This window comes from Tympanuchus pallidicinctus, unplaced genomic scaffold, assembly GCF_026119805.1.
Source record: "Tympanuchus pallidicinctus isolate F22 unplaced genomic scaffold, pur_lepc_1.0 scaffold8, whole genome shotgun sequence".
Taxonomy (NCBI): domain Eukaryota; kingdom Metazoa; phylum Chordata; class Aves; order Galliformes; family Phasianidae; genus Tympanuchus; species Tympanuchus pallidicinctus.
In genome coordinates, this window is record NW_026294802.1 from 4,798,266 (window position 1) to 4,818,761 (window position 20,496).

The window sequence follows — 20,496 nt, forward strand, 5'->3', positions numbered from 1 at the left end:
GCGCAGTATGTGGCACCACAGAAGGATGCAGAGTACACACAACCTGATGTATCACACAGTGTCTTAAATATCACATCAGGAAGAAACATGACATATTGCACACAAAACAAACAGCAGTTCTAAGACAATTTCCCACAGGCCTCCTTTACGCTTTGCCAGCGCAACAAATCCAGTTTCTGCCCATCTGCTGGGTCATGAGCCCATCAGCTTGCCAGATTTAAGTGCTATTGACAGAAAATATCCCAATGCTGCTTCTGCCTTTTGTCTTTTTGTATTAATATTTTATATTTAGAAAAAAAAATCACAGAGAATAGTAACTAAAGTAAATGAGATGGATTAAGAAGACAATATATATTTTTAAACAGCATTGCCACCTAAGGCTAATTTCAATCAACCAAATATCACAAATAATACAGACTTTTCATTTATCTTGCAGTAAGGCCATCTTTACCTTTCTTGTGAGTATTTCCAGTAAAGCACTAACCTGCCTTCTACATAACTACTAATCTGCCATAGTCTAACCCCAAACCATCAGCAGTATTAGTCTGACCACTTCTCCATTACCAAATGTACCAGGTGGAGCTTCAGCAATCTGCTTAATATCCTTCACATAAACTTCACACTCAAAGTGATGGAAGGCAAGGCAAGTAAGGCAAGGCAAGGCAAGGCAAGGCAAGGCAAGGCAAGGGAAAAACCCACAACACTATCATGTCAAAAAAACCAGCAGTGGGTTAACAGAGATTATTTTTATTTAATCGCACCTCTAGAAGTTTTTAACATAGTAGCAAAGCTTTTCTTGTAAATCTAAGTTCAGTCTTTAGAAATGGTTAGTCAAATTAATTTGCAAGATTATGATTGCTATTCTCCTTGTTAAAGGCTAATGCTCTAAATGACAACATATCAAATTAGGAGCTGATCAACTCATTTTCTTGCTCATTAGAGGAACCAGACAGGGATGTAAGCCAGCTTTCCCTTCAAACCCAGACCCACACCACCCCTGGAATTGGATGAACCTCCTCTTTTGCCTCATCAAGCACCTCCAAAGTTAGGTGCTTATATTGAAACTACACAGCAGACCTTCCAGTTACAGCTAACTAACAAGAAGGGGAACTTGCTCTGAGGGATCTGCTGGGTATGTGTTATTCATTAGAACTGCATCAAATGCCTGCCTTTGAACAACAGGACTTGCTTCACTGGAAAGGTTTACACCTCTTCATTGAGATGGAAATCTCAAGTGACTGTTTTGGATTTGCACTCCTCCTTTTTTGATGCCTAATTTGGAACAAGTAAATGCCCTCCAGCTGAAGCATCGCTGTAAACAGCACCTGAAGTGACCTGGCAGACAGCATAAGGACATTCAGACTAAGCCTTGTCCCCGTGCCAGCAGTAAGAACTAATGCCATTCCTTCACCAGTCAGCAGAAAACCCACTGTGGTGATGTGCACAGAGAGAATCTGGATTTCCCAGGTCTGTGTACAACTTACTTGAGCAGATTGCCGAGATTGAAGAGAGCTCGATTGTGCTGCGGGTTTAACTGAAGGGCCCGTCTATAGTAGTCCTTTGCCTCCACCACGTCTTTGGTCAGTGTCCCCAGGTTGTTGAGAGCACTTGCATGGCGAGGGTACAGTCTGGGGAAAAGGAAATATCAAGTTACACATGCTAAGTGACACACAAAGCTCAAGTCACTTGTCCAGCCACCACTGCTGTTCGGCACTCGGTAATGGGATGGAAAGCTGGAAAATAACATCTTCCTTTCATTTGCTGCAGGTCCTGATGGCATCACGAGGAACCTTTACAACTCCCAGAGAGATTGTAAATCAGATCTTCTCCTACAGCTCCCTTATGCTTCCAGGGCAGAAGGGAACACTGAACAGCTTTGAAATGCTGTTTTACCCTCCAAGCAAAAGGCAGAGTGATCAGAGCAGCCTGGATGTTTTTATTCAAAATGCTTCTCAAACAAGCAAGAACCCTCAGTCACAAATATGTTTCCAATGGAAATATGTTTTGACATATACAGAAACCAACACAACACAGCTAAACTGATCCGTGGCTTTTTAAAAAATATCTGTTTCCCACAATAAAAGTGACATTAATAAAGGGCAAAGTGAAGCCTGAAATCAGCTGCTGAACTATGTTTTCTGGATGAAGCAAAATGATCAAAAAAATCTGTAAACAGACTGCATTATAATATGAATTCCCTGAGCTTCTAGCTGTATTTCATATTTTTTTTTACCACTTGGCTCTTCTTTCTTTTAACTGTTCAAAACAAAAACTTAAATCTGTTTCAGTTAAAACATTTCACATTGGGCCCAATGTATCTCTGTTAAAATTCCCTATGAATAAAAAAGCACATTGTGGTCCACTCAGCTGCTTGTAAGTTTTTCAATGGAAAACTCCAGAGGTGAAAGTGATCCAGGGCCATTTGTACCACAGATGGATGAAAACTGAGGTTCATGATGATAATGAAGAAATATGAGAGAGATGTCCACAGAGATCCCGCACAAGCTGGGAGAATAGCTGGAAAGGAAGGTGCCCACAGACCCCATCTTGATGCTCGTTTTATTCATGACAGGGAGGAAGCAGATTAAGGTGGCCAAGGCTTCGGTTTGAGGAGACCTAGCCTCAAATCCTGCTGCCAGTGCACATTTTCTATTTCAAGCCAGGACAAGTCATTTGGCATTTCTTTGCCTTAGGTCCCTGTTTGTAAAGTGTGGATAATAGCTTTGTAATTCATGGGAAAGAGATGTGGATAATGACATTAAAAATGGTTAGCTGTGACAGCTCAGGCACGAGGAAGGGCATTTAAAGGAAGCAGAGATTAAGATTATAATGTGGTCTAACTCTAAATTTTGAGAATGTTTTTAATCTAAGACTTTCCATGTTGGTTTTTTTCTTGCCTGGAGTTCCTCATTTTGTCAGTTCAGCCCTGGGATTTTCTGTACTTAAGTACCATGAATAATTTAGCATTTTATACACTGCTGCAACATTTGTATCAGTCATATTTTCATTCCACAGCATGTAAGTGATTCTGGCAGGGCCTTATTTGGGGGTGAAGCCAGAAACACATGAGGAAACTCTGAGAATCAAAGAGGACGCGCACCAGGAACAAATTCGGGATGTTTCCGACAGCTAAACAAGAAAAAAGCCCCAAAACTCTTTTTCCACCCATCACTGAGCCTGGCAGACAAACATCGCACAGCCACATCATTGAGGACAGAGCATCCAACGATGGAGCTGTGTACATTTTATATAAACTCAGAGTATTATACAGACAAAGCGTAAGTGTAATAACCATCACTCATATCTAATGACTGCAGGCTCCGTCAACATTCCTCCTGTACAGATAAGTATCTTGTCTGTCAGAAGTAATCACTTCTCCTGATGCAAGCCTTCAGGTGCAGTTTTCATGTACAAGCCACCATCTGCACTATCTGCACAACATTCATCCACACTACTTGCATTCATGGCTTAAATGATTTTGGAAGAGGTCCTTAATTGGTCTTGTTACACAGAAACAAAGAGGTTAGCCAAGGCTAGCCTCCAGTTGCCACAAAAATAGCATCACTTTCCATCACTGAAGCTACCCAGCCAGCATGAAGCAGTTGTGGATGTGAGAGGCTGCCTGTACTTGGCGAAGAGTCAGTAAAAGACAAAGTGATCAGTGGGCAGGGGCTGAATGTTACCCTAGCCCTAAACTCCACTGGCCAGCAAGGTTAAGCCTCCCTGGATGAAGAAGACTGGGGAAAAATTTCCACAGGAATGGCCATGGAGCAATGGACAGGATCATACTTGCCTGCTTTTCACCACGTGGGATGCAGTTCTGTGTGATACCTCAGACACCATCTTGAGTAAAGAATGTTCTATCTGCCTTTTGGCAAATAACGAAAGGCTCAGTCTTGCTTCCTGCCTCTCCCACATGATTTTAACATTGCTTTCAACTAAAAAGTTTTGGTAGTTATATTTGATTCTTGTTTTCCATTTGGCTACGATAAAAGCCAAGCACCCCTGTTGCCAGTACTTGTATAAAAAGAGCTCTTATATCTGACATGAAGTCCCTTGACACACAAGCGACCAGAGGTACTTCAGACAATTCTTGGGAATTCCAGAAACAGATGAGCATTCTACAAAAACTGATGGTTTTGTCCTCAAACTTTCGGAAATTAATTCTACTCTAGGCCTCTACTGCTCCGCATGACATTTTAGGCCCAGGAGATTTGCTCGCAACAATTTGCAGAGGAATGAAAATTCAAGATTAAAAAACAGCACTGATTTCACCTCTAAACTGTACAGTTCTGACCAACGGTTCCATAAATACATTTCTGAGCTCAGCGCTAAAGCCTCTTGACAGCAAATCACAGGATGCAGACACTACTCCATGTATCCTGGGCTCTATTTCTTATGTTTTACATTTATTCATTACATCTCACTGCCCTTTCCAAGAAATGTAAGTGAAAAAACAGAACCTCAACCAGCACAAATTGTCAGCTTAAGCCAGCTTAGCATCTGGCCTGAAGAAGTTATGACAGTTGCAATTTTACATATCCGAACAAATGTTGGGAGAAAAAAATCTGAGCGTGGGGAGATAAGGCAGTGGTGCTGGGCTTTTCCACTAAGGTTCAGTTCTTTAAGTTTTTATTGGAATCTTATTTTAGATGGTGATACTGCACGATGCTCAACTGAGCTCAGCAGAGAGCATAACCAAGCCATAAGACAGCATCACCTAGAGTAAAGCAACCAGAGCCACTGCATGGCCCACCTTGAAACAGTTCCCAGGAGGGGCCCAGCACTAAGCCCAGACCAGGGTCTGATCCCAAAAGTCAGCTTGGGCTCAGCTACAATCTCTCAGATACTTGCAGGCCAACTCATACCAGCTGACCTCAGGGCTACAGAATGGGTCCTAGAGCCTTTTGACTTGATGTTGACTTAAGGACTAATGGTCTACCCTGCCCTCTTCATATGCACCCACTGCTTCTAATAGCAGCTTCCTAGGGATAAAACAGAGCAGAACAAAGCCTTGTGGCTGGATTCACAGAACATCATAAAACTTGACCAGAGATAACTAATTAAAGCAACGTTTGCTGAAGAACTCTCAAAAGGTTTCTGCAAAATTTGCAGATATTCCATTTGCAAACTGTTTTGCTTTTTGCTGCACATAATCTATTATCTTCGTGAAAGAAGGGAGATAGACTTCTTGTCTTTCATTTTTATGCTCTTGCAAGGGCTGTGCTGTTTTTCAAGATTTTCCATATTGGCAATGATTTCTGATAGCTACCTTGTTTACCTCAACTGAAATTTTTCTGATGCAAAGATTGTCTCTTCCGCATGTGTGTCTATTTCTTGGAAGAGTAAGAAATACCTTACAATGTGATATCATGGTAACGTGGTGTCTCTTCATTCCACAATAATAGCAGGACCCAGAACTTAGACCTTGTTTTACAAATAGCTGGGACACCAGCAAAAAAAATCAGCTGTTATAATGTATGTGGTGTTTTATAACTTCTCTTCAGAAAACAAAGCATTCTGCCTGGACACACACAGTGCTGTGTTTTCATTGCCACCACCATTGATAATAGTAACAGTCTGTAGGCAATATTCTTCTTGCTATGCATCTGATTAGGTAGAAATTCCTCTAGGCTTCACCTAATCAAATGCAAGTGCTGCATTATTTATGAGAGAAAGCTGAATTTCATTAAATCTATTCTACAAGAAGCAGTTCATGTAAAAAAATCAATTTTTCCTTTCTTTTAGAAATCAGAGTTATTTTCTCTAGAAAACTTGCATTCATAGGTAATTATAATAGAAGTCCTGAAACAGCAGTTACTTTAAAAAAAAAAAAAAGAAGAAGAAGAAGAAGAAATCAACCCCATATATTTTAAAGCATATTTTAAATCAGATTGGGATTTCAATTCTGAAGAGAAGACAAGTGGGATGTTTCCTTGTTGCAGAATGAATAATTCAAATGATTCCTCCAGTGCTGCATCTGCAATTGTCAGAATAAATTTAAGCAGCTTCTCCTTTAACTACTACAGGTATACAGTGCACAAGAACTCCTGTTAATAATTATCCTCACTTCTTTTAGGCTAGCAGAATTCCCTCTAATACTATGGAACAAAAGCATTATTGACTTGCACAGTCAAGAGACTTCTAGTCTCATAAGATGATACCAGGCATAAAAAATATATAATCATCAAAATGCTGACGACCACTTTTGCTTTTTAATTAATGCTGTTATTATGTAAACGTTTGCTAAAAAAAATAAACTGAAGGGTTTTGTTTGGCAATATGTTTATACTACAAGAGATCCCCCCCAAAAAGAGAAAGGGAGCGAGTTTGTTGTCATGGATACAACCTATAATCCACTAAGAATTTTAATTCTTTTAGTTCAGATGTAGAGAGACCACTTAAACCCTTGGCAAGCTCTGCTCACAGATCTGCCTTATACAGCCCTTGGTCTGGTGCCAGAGTATTAAGGGGGCAAAAAACATTAGCCTGACAATTCCCCACTCACTCTTGGAGTGTTACAGGGCTTTTGCACAGCCAACACTAGACAGGAGTAGAAAGGAAAAGGGATGGAGCCACTCTAAGGCACTCTAAGCCACTCTAAGTTCTTCAGGGAAATGACCACAAACAGCACAGAATAGGTTCCACTGACAGCTCTGAGGGTCTAGCAGCACAAAGGGGGCTGCTGAAAGCCATCCAGAGCCATCTCTTAGAGCTGGGACACCCATGGGATGTCACCATTTCTTGGTGGCTTTCCCTGATGCCCCAAGTACCTAAGACAAGCATGTCAAAACCTCCCAGTGAGCTGGGACATGAGCCAGACTGTTACAAAAGCCATAAACAACATGGGACATAACTAACCTAATAGCCATGCCCTAACAGCAGCAGAAAAGAAAAATCCACCTGTATCTCCTTGTATGATACTCGAAGAGGCTCTGCACATATTCTTTTCTGCTAGAGAAAAAAAATGAGCAACTGGTTGAACTGGAGAGATACAGCATGCCTGTTTTTGTTACCATATCTTTTAACTAAATAATCATAGAATCACTGAAGTTGGAAGAGATCACTAAAATCATCAAGGCCAACCACAACTATCCCCATCGTGACACTAAACCACGTCCCTCAGTGCCACACCAACGTGGTTCTCAAACACCTCCAGGGATGGTGACTCCACCACCCCTCTGGGCGGCCTGTTCCAATGCATCACCACTCTTTTTGAGACAATTTTTTTCCAAATATCCAACCTGAACCTCCCTTGGCTCAATTTAAGGCCATAAACTCTCATCCTATCATTAGTTATCTAGGAGAAAAGGCCAACCCTGTTGTGTTCATGTCAAGCACACAGAGTATGCTCTACCTTTGGAGCAGCTGTGATCCAATATCACTGATGTGCCACTCCGGGCAAACCCCTGGTGTTACCTCATCTTGGCCACAGGATGCTGTGTTTTCTCAGCCGTTCTTCAAGATGCTGGACACTGTTTGGCTGCCACTCATCATCCTTCCAGTGCCTATATGACCCTGCCACAGTGCTCCACAGGCACAGACTGGCTGTAGCCAAACTAAGGGAGTAATCAGGCTTTAATTACCCCACCCCTAATGCTGGCAGCACGGCAACTTGTTTTTATGACACGTTTTGCCCCATTTTAATATTTATAGCAATATTTTTTATTGGCATCATTTTGCCAACAGAAGAAGGTTACATCAATAATATTACATCTGCCTCAAATTTTTATACCACTCACTTAATATTTACTCCTATACACCCAATTTTCCAATTTGAATATTACATCACACTCATTTTCACGTGTTTACTTAGGTTCTCAATAAAGTTCTGTGTAAGGTTGATTTAAAAGCTGATGCAATACAGAGAGCAGCCATCCTACAGGGAATAACCCCACTCTGGCAACAAGTCAGGCCATGGCCTCATAACATCATGGCATCTTGGTCTGAAAGCTCTATGTGCTGTAGGTCACAGAGCCAGACCTTATGTCATCCTCCAAAAGACCTTCAATTTGCAACATCTGAATTCCTTTTATAGACAAAGAGACGATTTTGCAATATTAAGCAGCGGCTTGTTTTCTCTTGAAGAGTTTTAATAGTTGCATCAGTATTTCCTCAAAGTTAACACCCTTCAGCTTGGCAGATTTGTGGCAGGCAGGCAGATTTTTTTTTTAAACCTGGAAATCCTGTTGAAAGTCAGGCAAGTGAGAGATCTAAGGCTTTTTGGTTCCTTTGAAAGCCTCAGGCATAATCTCCTTCACTGAAAGCATGACAAAGCAGTCACTGTACACGCACAGCCCTGATTGCTGCTATTACACCTCACCCATTTCTATACAACTCAGTGATGAGGCGGGCTGGACCAGCACATCACACAGTGATGAGGCAGGGAGCAATCCTAACCTCATGGGGTTAAGCTCATGCAGTTCTCAGAGCATCTCTGAACCTCACCGGTGTGCTCCACCCCATGAGTAGTTCTGTGGGTCCCACCAGGGCCTTCACTGGCATTACGTGGACCGGCTCAGGCCCTGATGGAAACACCAAGATCATAACTTGATCCTTATGGGTCCTTTCCAACTCAGGATATTTTACGATTCTGTGACAACTGGTTTCAGAAGCGATGCTGCATGCAGTTAGCAATGGGGGTATGTGGAATGCCTATAGCTATTTCAGACACCCATTGGTTTGTCCCACTCACCATTGCTGAAGGGCAAGGGTCCCCCCACAGGTGCCTTCGCTCCCCCAGCCCACCTAACAAGCAGCACTAAGCATCTATAAACATACTTGGAGAGATGGTACTCATCTCTACCATGGTTTCCCACATGGCCTTAGACAAATCTGCCTCACAGGTCCTCATGCTTTGTCACAAAAGCAACAGCAACCAAATGCCATTTTCCTGTATCGCTGCCTCCCTGCTCAGAGTACCAGCTTTCTGCAGTGAAGGCAATCCCCAGCTCTGTTCAGAGATGGGTAAAACAGGGCCTCAATCTCAGCTGGGACCTCCAGATGCCAACTTGGTATAAATAGCAAGTGCTGAATGGCAGCCAAGGCTCAAGGAAGGGCAGGTTGGCTGGCCAGCCTGCCCTGTTTTCCTTGCCTGCAGAATGCTCCATCATCGAGGGAAAACTCGACAGGACACAAGCATCAAAACAAGAGGAATGGATATAATCTGTAAACTGATAAAAGCCACATGTATTCTTTGACCCCAGCACTTATTTTAAAACATCACATTCAGAAGCATGACATTTTAAAACCAAGCCTGTAGCACTTAGAGTATTTCATTAAATTTTCAAACTTGGGTGGGGATGGAAGCTGAAATTTAGAGCTGAGGAGGAAAGAAAGGATTTTATGTCAATGTCACAGCTAAACATAAATAAGTAAATAAAAGCCCCCTGCTAAACTCACATCTTTCCTGTGATTTGAGCCAACGAAAGGTTATCAAATTGGGCTGCCTGCTTCTGCTTTCATATAAAGAATTTATGTAGGATCCATGTAAGTCCTTAAAATCCCAGAAACCACTCAAGGCCAGCAAAGGACTAATAATTCAAGACATGCCTGCCTTATAGAGAGAGTAAACAGTACAGTCTTCTTCAAAGACCCCACAGAAACCAGATCAACATCACAGCAAACAGGAGACAGCAAGTTTGGATAAATTCTTCAACCAAGCATTTACATGAGGGTACAAAACAACATACCTTGTACCTAAGCAGATGGGACAGAATCACACCTGTCATCTGTTTAAACCTGTCCAACTTTAGATCAGACATTAGGCAGAAATTCTTTAATCAGACAGCGGTGAGGCCTTGGCACAGAGAAGCTGTTCGTGCTCCATCCCTGGAGGAACTTAGGCCAGGTTGGATGGGAGGCCCTGGGCAGCCTGAACTGCTGGGTGGCAGCCTTGCACACAGCAAGGGATTGGGGCTGGGTGGGCTTTGAGGGCCCTTCCAATACACATCATTCTGTCATGCTTTGATCTCCAGTGGCTCCCCAAAGCGCGTTCTATGCTAGCTCTGAAATGGCTGGGGATTGCCTCAGCCACTGATGTAAACTAGAGCAGCCTCATTCCAGCATTTCCCACATTGCTTGAAGGGTCAAATTCGTGATGATGAGGAGAGCACTTCACTCTTACCTACCAGGGCTTCACAAAAAGTCTCAAGACTGTCCTCAGTAGACACTTGCTGGGAACCAATTTTCCTGCTGCCCATTGATAAAGACCAGAGAAGCCAAATCTCTCATGATTTGTACAGCAATAACCACTGCTGTACAGCTATCTGGCTGTTCTCTGAGACAAATGTGGTCTCAAAGTTTCAATAAGGGCAAAGGCAGCTGGCTAGCAGAAAAGAAACAGTGCAGGAACTAAGAGTAATTAGCCCATGGATTTGACATTCTTGTTTGCAAAAAGTAAAAAGTACAGTAGAAACTGCATAGTTCACATAAAAACGGAAACATATCTCATCTTAATAAGTCAAAAGCTTTGCAGCTTCATTAGGAAAATATTTTCCATTCTCCAGATTTTTAGCCTCAATATCAAGTGCATTCGCTTCCCTGGAAACAGTCCGAGCTGCACACCATGTATGAGGAACATTCCACAGCCATGGTCACACATGACGGGAGCTCTTCTCTGAGGAGATGCTATTGAGAAGATAGCAAGTCCTTGTATTACAGTGTAGAAGGGCTTGTACCCATGACAAAAGCCACAGCTTAGGAAGTGACTCAGAATGCAGATGCCTATGATGAGGCGGAGCCATTCAGCTCCCACTCCAGAAGGAACATCCAGCTTCCATTGCTGCCAGTGCAGTGATACACGTAATGCCTGTGCTTGAGGCCTCATGGTCACACTTACACCACTCTGGTTTTGAGCAAATACACCCTGATTAGCATTTCATCAACAAAAGGCAGAACACTTGAGCAAACACAGGGTACACCCCAAAATAGGCATGGAGTAGTGTTAAACAGGTTAAAAAATAAATTACAGTGGCTGAAGTAATTTGGCCATCATCTCATGCACTGTTACAAAGGCCATTATGCTCTGATTCAAATTACCAGGCAGCCTTTTAATCGTCAATTATTATTAAATCACTCGACAGGTTTGTCTCACTTCAGGACAGCCACCACATACATATACAAGAGCACCAATACCCCAAAAGCACATCTTGATGAGGCATGATTTAGAAGAATACTACACAAAGATGCTCCTGACAGCTTGGACGTGACCTATCTCAGGCCTATAAAATCCATTAAAGGAGGGCATTGTGTTAACTCTCTGTGAAGATGTTCCATCAATGCCTAACCAGAGGGCTTGCTCCAACGGCCTGACCTAAGGAATCCAAGTGTCAGAAGAGCACCCGATGCTTTGGGAGCAAACACAGCTCCAGCAGTCACGGCAAAGCAGCACTGCACATTTTTGACTCCCTGTAAAAACAGGCTAACAAATGGTGCTGGTATTTTAATTCTTTCCAGAAATAAATCACAGATGGTATCCAAGGCCACCTGCAGTCGACACTGAGAGGCATTTCCAAGGCACATGCATGCATCAAGGACCATACGAACACTGTTTTCTTACTGCATGGAGAGTGCAATTTAACCAAATTTAAACAACCCCAGACAGTGCTGATGTAAGATATATGAAAAGCCAGTGGGTAGACGTGGGGGAAAGCTTAGCAAGAAACCTGAGTCTCCCTTATAGCATTAGAGTTTTACTTCTAAAGTGGAGTGGGGAGAAAAGGCAGCCTAGCTTGTTCTTTTTCTACTCGTTCCAGCAGCATTATGCACCAATTTATTCCCTCAGTGAGGGATATGGCTTCGGTACTCACATTGCTTCCTCCTCTTGCATCTAGTCAGGATTTCATGATGCTTCCCTTGCCACAAACCAGCCTTCCCAGTTTCCCTGCTGCAAACAGTGCCCTTAACTCCATTATTTGCAAGTTCTCAAAAGACAGTCTGCTCGAGTTCTCAAAAGACAGTCTGCCCAAGTACTTTCCTATTGTCTGCTCTGCCTCCTGGCCCAGCAGTCTCCCTTCCCTCAGGGCTGAGCCAGAAAGAGAGCCAGCCTGAGGATTCCTGCTTGCTGCCTTGCAACCCCCTTTTCTGAAGAGTCCCACCAGGGAGAATGGGGGTTTCTGCACTCATCTGCTGACAGCAGGCTGATCCCCCTTCCCCTCACTCTGTTTGGCCAGAAGCACAAAGGAAACGTGTGGCAATGAGCCTGCTAATGGTCATGTCCATTGTCCACATATACGCTGGGACATTGATGTACAAAACTCACAGGATTACCTATACAGTGAATACATTCTGCAGGACTTTGCACCATCAGATATTACACTGGTGGTAAGAGAGTTCACAATGAGCACTTGCCTCCCTTGAGCAGTAGCCCGAAAGTCCAGGTTGCCCTAGGAATGCCTGATGCGAGGAGAGCCAGATCAGTCTGTCTTTCTCCATACACACTTTTTATCTTTCTTTCCAGCATTTTTCCTTTCTCAGCGGCCCCAACCTCAATTCATTTCTGCAACTTTCATCTTTTGATAGAAATAATTCTGTTGCTGCTACCATTTTGTACCATTTGATGATCACAGTACCTGACTTCAATCACACATAGCTCGTTTTCCTGCACTATTAAACTCATTATTGCACTGATATTTTATTAAGGGCAAACCTATGTGCTTTTATGTCTGAAAGTGCAAATGTAAAATTTCAGGTGTCAACTTTTTGCTGGACACAGTGATGTAGTTTGCATACCATCAAATTATTATTACCATTATTACTTCCTTCAGCACCACCTGCTGCTGCTCACATTGATAAGAGATCCATGGGAAGCAGGACCCTGTCAGCAAACACAGCATGCCTACAAAGTGTACTCTGAGATGCTGGCTGTGGAAATGCAGACTGTAAAATGGAGCTGCTTTGGGAATTAGATTTTGAATGAGCTCAAAAGTAGCATGGAGAGTGATTCTTTCTCTCCTCCCTTTGTTGTTTGAAGAGTTATTAAAGACAAAAGAAATGGTGGTCAGACTGGTTTAGAGCTTTTTGGCTATGTCAGTTCATATGAGTTTCTGAGGAGTGATAAAGTCTCAAGGAACATCAAGCAAATGAGGCCATTAGAGAAGCAGGACAAATGCTTGTTAGCTATCAACAACAACAAAAATATCTTCATTAGCACATCACAGATATTCCTCATACTAGCATAAGGTTGCACAGCCTTGTATACTCAGTCACAGAAAATGTAATGAAAGTGAAATTTTACATTTGCACTTAATTTTATGTAAAACTTTTTGATCTCCAGCTACGGGAGGTCTCCAGAATTCCTAACAACAGCACCAAGAATTTTCAGGCTGGCTTTCAGAGTAGCCATGGTCAATTCCATCTCAGGCAGAACGCTTCTGGTCTTCATTTTTTGCAGAAGCAAAAAACAAACATCTCCTGGGGTCACTACCATATGTCAGGCAAACCACCAAAGCAATGAAACCCAGCAGTGTGTTTTTATTGTTTCACTGAAGGTAAGCTAAAAGCTTTGTAAGCCATTGCTACAACCGCAGAATGCCAGCTGTTGATAAAATCTGCATTATGGATAACTCATTTTGCAGCTCCAAAGGGTTATGCCTCCATTTGCTTTTCCTCAACCTGACTTACAGGTGGAGCTTTTCCCATATACATAGAACTTTTTTTTTTCCCCTTTCATTCTCCTTCTCTCCAATTCAAATTATGCTGCTGTTGTTCTCTATTTCTGCATATCATCTCAGTTTTCATTTCCTTCACTCTTGGGCAGCATAATTGGATTGCACTAATTACCTAAATCAGGCTCCATCAGGATACTGCATCACTAGCTAGTTGGCTGGGGTAAGCCTTTTGAGGGGCCACCTGCAAAGAGTCTCAAACATAAGCAGCGTATCAGGAGCTGGCTGATGGTATCAGTTATGGAGTTGGCCTTAGAAACCTGCCCTGCAATTTCAGTGTCAGAGAAAACACGTTCTTCTGCTCCATGATTTAGCTGAAGAGATAAACCAACACATGGCAGTGGAGGATCCTGCCTACAAATGCCTTCAAAAGTAGGAATGGGGTTGAGTTTCCTGGGATTTAGTCCCAAACGCTATTATTTCCGTACATAAACTATGTGCACGTCAACATCTTTTCACACAGCCATAGCTACACCACCTGCCTACACCACAGGAGCAATAGGTCACTTTCACTAAACAGTGACATGGCAGCTGACACTTCTGGCAGAGAAGCAGCAAATGGAAACGCATTGTTGCGTTGGTGGAATGGTAATTGCAAGCAGTTAAAAGAGCCAAGCATGGACTGACAAGATCACTTTTGTTTAGCAAACAGTTAAACTCACTCACCAGAGATCAGGCAAACCTACACTGCAGTTTGGCACAAGCTTTGGGAGGGAGCTGGAATGATTAATGAGCCATCAGCCACGTGCTTCAGAGAGAGCTGCTACAGCAGTGCTGCTCTCTCTCCTACCTCCCAGAAGCTGCAGGGTGGTGGTAGCAGCAGTCTGCTTCCCTACTGACTCTGTTTTCCTTATTAATTCCCTATTAATATGCCCACTGCTCCTCATCACACTAGGCAGACGTGCTATTTTGATCTCCCATCCTTCTGACAGAGCTGCAGCTGGATTGCTAAACCCCTTGACTAAATCTGTATTTTATGTCATATGGAGAGTGTGGATTAATCTGAACTCACCTGGAGACCAAACACATAGTGAGGGGCACCTGGGGGAATGTCACAGAAGTTGGTGTTGTTAACGTTCAAGGCCAGGTTGGACTGGGTCCTGGGCAGCCTCATCTAGTGGAAGGTGTCCCTGCCCATGACAGGGGGATTGGAATTTGGCAGGGGCTTTAAGGTCCCTTTCAACCCAAACCACTCTGTGATTCTGAATGCTGCCTCAGCTTCCCAGCTTCTTGTCCATTTTCAGGTCAGGCCAGTAGCCAAAAATATTCTGAATCATCAGAAGGACAGTATAACTACTAATTTCCTTCTTTCTAATTGTAGAGAATTGGTCTACAACCAGGGGCAGTGATTTGCAAAGCTGGAGTCTGTGAGGATGCATAAAATAACGTGAACATGAAAACTGTGCTATTCTGCAACACCTATCTAGAATATCCACCATCACGTTATATATCCCATATCCATCCCCTTCTCCATCTCTCCATTGTAGCCAATGGCATAAGTACCCAGCCACCTCTGTGAGGCCTCCACATTTCAGATGGGAATGTTGGAGGGGAAAACATGGAATGTTATTCTCCACAGGCAAATATATAACTCTTTTTAATTACATCACACTATTGCTTACTGTACAGCCTCAAAAACTCAGCAACAGGGCTTGAGTGAGAGAGTAAAAATAAGGAACATTTAAGTGAATCACTGAATCATAGAATCATAAAGGTTGGAAAAGTCCACTAAGATCATCTAGTCCAATTGTCCACCTACCACCATGCCTACTAACCATGTCACTCAGTGCCACATCCATGTTTCTTGCATACCTCCAGGGACAGTGATTCCAGCATTTCCCCGGGCAGCCTGTTCCAGTGCACCACCACTCTTTTGGAGAATTTTTTCCTAATATCCAATTTGAACCTCCTCTGGCACAACTTGAGGCCATTCCCCCTCATCCTATTGCTGTTACATATGGGAAGAGGCCAACCCCTTCCCTGCCTCCTCTTCTGCAGATTGCAGATTGCTGAGGTGGTGGAAGTAAGGAGTGCAGCTCCCCAGTGACTCCTGGCGTGCATGCAGTGCAGACCTTGTGAGGACAGACAGTGAGCATGCAAAGTGGGGGCAGAGAATGGCTTTTCAGAAATGTGAACTAATATCGAAGTAACTGAAGCAATCAGAGCACGAGCCAGAACCACTGAGACACTGGGTACCTGGGAAATGCTTCCATGTGGACTTGAGCCCTGACCAGGCCTTGCATGCTCTATAAACAATACGAGCAGAACAATCTATGCCATCTAACGCCATTGAGGAAACGTTGAAATTAGAATCTCTTATAACTGAAATACTGCTGAGCAGAAGACAGCGTTATAATTATAATAAATGAGAGCTGCTGAGTCAGTGGAGAAAAAAATGTTTTGCCAGTAAATCCCATTTACGCAGGCAGAGGTGATGTCAGTAGGAACAGAAAGCAGCGAGTGATGTTACACTCCACACTCTATGTGGGGTTTGGAATATATTTGTTAGTCCCTCTCCTTTCTTGCAATGGCCTTTTCTGGTAAATTGGAGAGAGCCTGGAGAAGAGCTATGGGAATTATCAGTGATCACAAAAAACTTGCATAACAGTGAAAGTGACAGCATCTAGGAGGGCTGCTCCGAAAGTAATGCCTCCTATTTGATTATGTTGCCCTATTTGATTTTGTTGCCCTATTTGATTTTGTTGCCATGTGATACATGGCAGCAGAGGGAGAGTGACAAAATGGCATCTGACATAGAAGTACACGTGAAGTGAAAGTGTGGAAATGGATTCCTCCACACAGAAAAAATGTCAGCCATTTACATTCACTGACATTTGATGAATGTTTACAAAGACCAAACAGTAGATGTGAACACAGTGAGGCGGTGGATGGTGCATTCCAGCAGTGGTGACAGCAAGGTGAAAGACAAGCCATGTTCCAGATGGCCATACAGATTTTTACAAACACAGTATGCAGGCTGGTGAAAATGCATAGTTAATGGTGGTGACTATGTTGAAAAATAGTGCTTTCTAGCTGACAATTTGCTCTATCAAACAGTGTTATTGTGCTCTTTGTAGCTGTTGTCATTTCTAGGGAAATAAATAGGAGGCAGTACTTTCAGAGCAAGCTACACACATTCATCTATTGTATTCAGCAGCAGATTAGAGGAGAAACTGATCACTGTATAGAAAACTGTCTTCTGATAATGAGCTCTTCAGTGTGGCATTTAAAGGTGTAAACAAATACAATGAACAGGAAGCTGACGTTAAACAAAACAGACTAAAAATAAAGGAGGACATTTTCAACAGCCAGGGTAATTAACCTTCAGTCCAACTTATTGATGGCTGTACTGGATTTTCCATTCCTGGAAATGTTGAAAAATAGGATGGAGGCTTTTCTAAATGACTTCCTAAATCCTGAGCATGGTAAAAGAGAAAAGGTACACAAAATCTAAAAATCACCTTCACCTAGTTTAACTCAATCCTTACTGACAAAATACCATCCTGCCCTCCCAGCTCATGGGTGGGATAAGAGCCCCTGAGATTCTTTGGCATAACCCTGTCAGTTGGCAAGAAGATAAAACATAGGAGTTTCCTCCCACACCACATGTCAGGAAAGAATATTTCTTGCACCTCCTGACGTGCCCTTTTGTGCTGAGCTCTGTTTTTGCCACTAGGGCCACTCCTCATGTTGTCTGCCCTTTCCACATGTGCCTTTTTTCCTGGCAGCACTGTCTGCACCCTATATGCTGGTTCTCCCTTGCCACTCCCATTTTACCTGCACACCTTTCTACAGGGCTAGTTCCTTCTCTCAGGACTGGAGGGCAGCAGGGTGCATCCAAAGTCCTGGGCAAGCATCCACTGTGGGGCAGCAAATGGAGGAACACTGCATGCAGGGAGCTGCCCCTATTCCATGTGGGGTCAGGGGATGTGTTATCCAGGATCTACTACGTGCACAGTCTGGGCCAGGGGTGATCCTGCATATTAAGCCATGCCCTTGGCCCAGATTTACCATGCATCTATAAGCAAGACAGTTCACCTTCCTGCTTCAGCCTCCCCTTTTGCAGAACTGCGGTAATTATATTTACCTGCTACTGCACAGGAGCATTGTCAGCACCAATTAGTTTAGTGTTCATGCAAAGCTTTGCAGACAGTAGCGTCAATACAAGCCGTAAGTACTATTATTATTGCTTACTTCAGATGGCTACAGCACTGGCATTTTCCAGGCATGCACCATTAACAATTTACTAAGATAAATGGCCCAGGAACCTGAAAATGCATTTATGACAACTACCTCCTGCTTACCAGCACAGATTCAGCCAAGTAAGTGACACCTCATTGCTCAATGTGTAGCTATGGTAACATTTATATCTCATATTGAAGTATACACACAAACACACACGGAACTGGAGGGAAGCCAGGCTCTCTCTTTTAATGACACACGCAACACTGAGCCAAGGAACTTTCCTAACCTCTGAAAACTGAGCTGTCCCCAGGGAAGGAGCTGGGGGGTGAGGAGCAGGCAGCCCTTGGCAGGAAGGGATGCGCTACTGGTGGGCTGCACCACACAGTGCGAGCCTAGCTGGGGCTTCAGGGAACTTACTTGAGAGCAGTTTTGTAGTGGTAGATCGCTTCCACGTTACGGCCTTGGTCTTTCAGAAAATTGGCATAGTTGTAGTGCACCTTGGCGTTGTGGGGTAGAGTCCTCACTCCTGAGCTGCGAAGAGGAACAGAAGCAGGATGGCGTAAGCACCAGCATGGCAACCTTCCCTGCGGTGATACACTGTGGTAATTCGAAATACAATGTGTTAAATTCAAAGACTCTAAAAAGCCTAATATTCAGCGGGAAAGTAGGCAGTACTTTCTGTAATACAGCTGTAACAGGCTCCCTCATCTCCAGCCCTGCTTAAACTGGAGTGTCACGAAGGCACCTTATGAAAACCTTGATTTCAATCTGTCAGCTGCAGGCACCAGAAAGAAGTATGCTTTCCATAGGCATCAGCCACTAGAGGGGATTCACAGCACACTCTGAGCACCCAGCCAGCACACATTTATACGCAGCACAGCACTGAGCAGAGTGGGACCAGGAGGGGAGGGCTAAAAGGACTCTTGCCCTGAGCTGGCAAGTAATATGCTCTCACATTATAACATATGACCATGGATGTGTGACCGCACAGCCAACCCAGCCCTCCCCTTCATCCTCTTTGCTATGCAGATTGGACTGAATGTTTGGAATTAACAATGAGGGTGCAAAGACAAAAGGAGAAGAGCAGGCATGTGCTTATTTACTTAATTGACAGCACACAAAACAAGGTACACCTTGCACAGCTGGAGGAAATGCTGCTTCGAGGTTATAGTTAGAAAGAAATCTCAAGAGCACGTACACCATGGAAACATTTCCCCTGCAAGAACCCAGAGAAGTCGGAATGCTGTTTAACAGGGAAATTTTTTCCAGCACATAAATAGGGACTCTCTGAGGTAATGGGAAATAAAAGTGGATTAAACTGTTCATGTAAAAGCAGAAAAAACACTGTTTCTCACTCACAAGCAGATCCCTGCCAGCTGCTGTCTTCCTTCCTCCCCATCAGCTCTATGCTTCCTACTCCAGGTAAGAAACTCAACAGTAAAGTCATTCCAAGCCTTACCCTGCTTACAATGTCTCTGCTGTTTAACCAGGGTGGGCAGAGAAGTTAACCATGAAAAGTTGAAGTTGCAAACAGTTTCTACAGCGGGGAGCAGGCACCCACAGGCGCCCAAGCCCTCTGCTAGGAATTTCATTTTAAATGACACTCTGGAGAATCTTAGTGGCAAAACTGCTGCCTTTTTGGTTATCTGCAGCCAGTGGCATCACGTGTCACTAATGCCTTCTTGTGAGAGCTTCCAAAGCTTCGCCCACAGCTGCCTTACGGAGTTCAGCGCAACACAGCCACAGTTTGCCTACAGAAATCAAAAATAGACCTTGCAGTTGGCCTCCTAATCATCAGGTACTTCCAAATTACTTACTGGGAGCACTACAGGAATAAGACATTTTGTGACTAATCGCTGAATTAAATCAGTTAATTGATGCTATTCTTAAGAGAATGATTTTCTATATTAGTTTTCACAAAGATATACTGCACCAGCAGCAAGTAATGTGTGACTGCTATGGCTGTGTTAATTTCCATTGGCCTTGGGAGCTATTAACTACACACTTACAACCTCTGGGCATTACCGGAATATTAATTCTTATACAGAGAGGGTTGAATTACATCAGTGACAGCGTTACAGGCAGAGTCGCAGACTCAAAGCTGTTACCATCTCAGAGCTATGTGCAATGAGTTGTTGGCTCCGTTATAGCCCCCGCTGAAACACAGCACACCGAGTTAATGGTGGGAAGTATATTACATATGCACAAGTACTGCAGTTCTAATGAGATACAGTTTTAACAGTAAGATGCATATGTTTAAATATTTTAATTCTGGGCTGTTTCTCTTTAAATAGAATTTATTACTAATCCTGCTGGTCCCATTTATTAAAACGTCACCGATAAAGCTCTTTCATCTGCGTGATTCTGCTGGGGGTGGGGGTGACATAGGAAACAGAAACTGGCTTGAGTTCGAGTCATTATGATGCTGGCTTCTGCATCACACCACTCACATTCCCTGACCTATTTATTCTCCTTGCATGGGTGGGGAGGGGGGTGTTTGGTTTTGCAAATGCACACAGCAATGACTGAGGCAAACTGCTTGTGGACTCCGCACTGTCAGCAGCACAGCAAACACCCGGCTGGAGGCAGAGTGGATTTTTTGGAGAGTTTAGGCAAACACTTCTGCTAATTGATTCTTGACCAG

The 20,496-nt window shown here is 43.4% G+C and overlaps 1 protein-coding gene across 2 annotated transcripts in view; it reads right to left on the reverse strand.

Annotated features, from left to right (window-relative positions):
- TMTC1 (transmembrane O-mannosyltransferase targeting cadherins 1) overlaps window positions 1–20,496 on the reverse strand; it is a 150,884-nt gene that overhangs the window by 23,565 nt on the left and 106,823 nt on the right. For both annotated transcript variants that reach the window (XM_052668035.1, XM_052668036.1), the window contains exons 11-12: window positions 18,270–18,383; window positions 1,485–1,628 (exon numbers count right to left, since the gene is read on the reverse strand). In XM_052668035.1, the coding sequence (XP_052523995.1) occupies window positions 1,485–1,628; window positions 18,270–18,383 (258 nt within the window). The remainder of the gene's footprint in view (window positions 1–1,484; window positions 1,629–18,269; window positions 18,384–20,496) is intronic.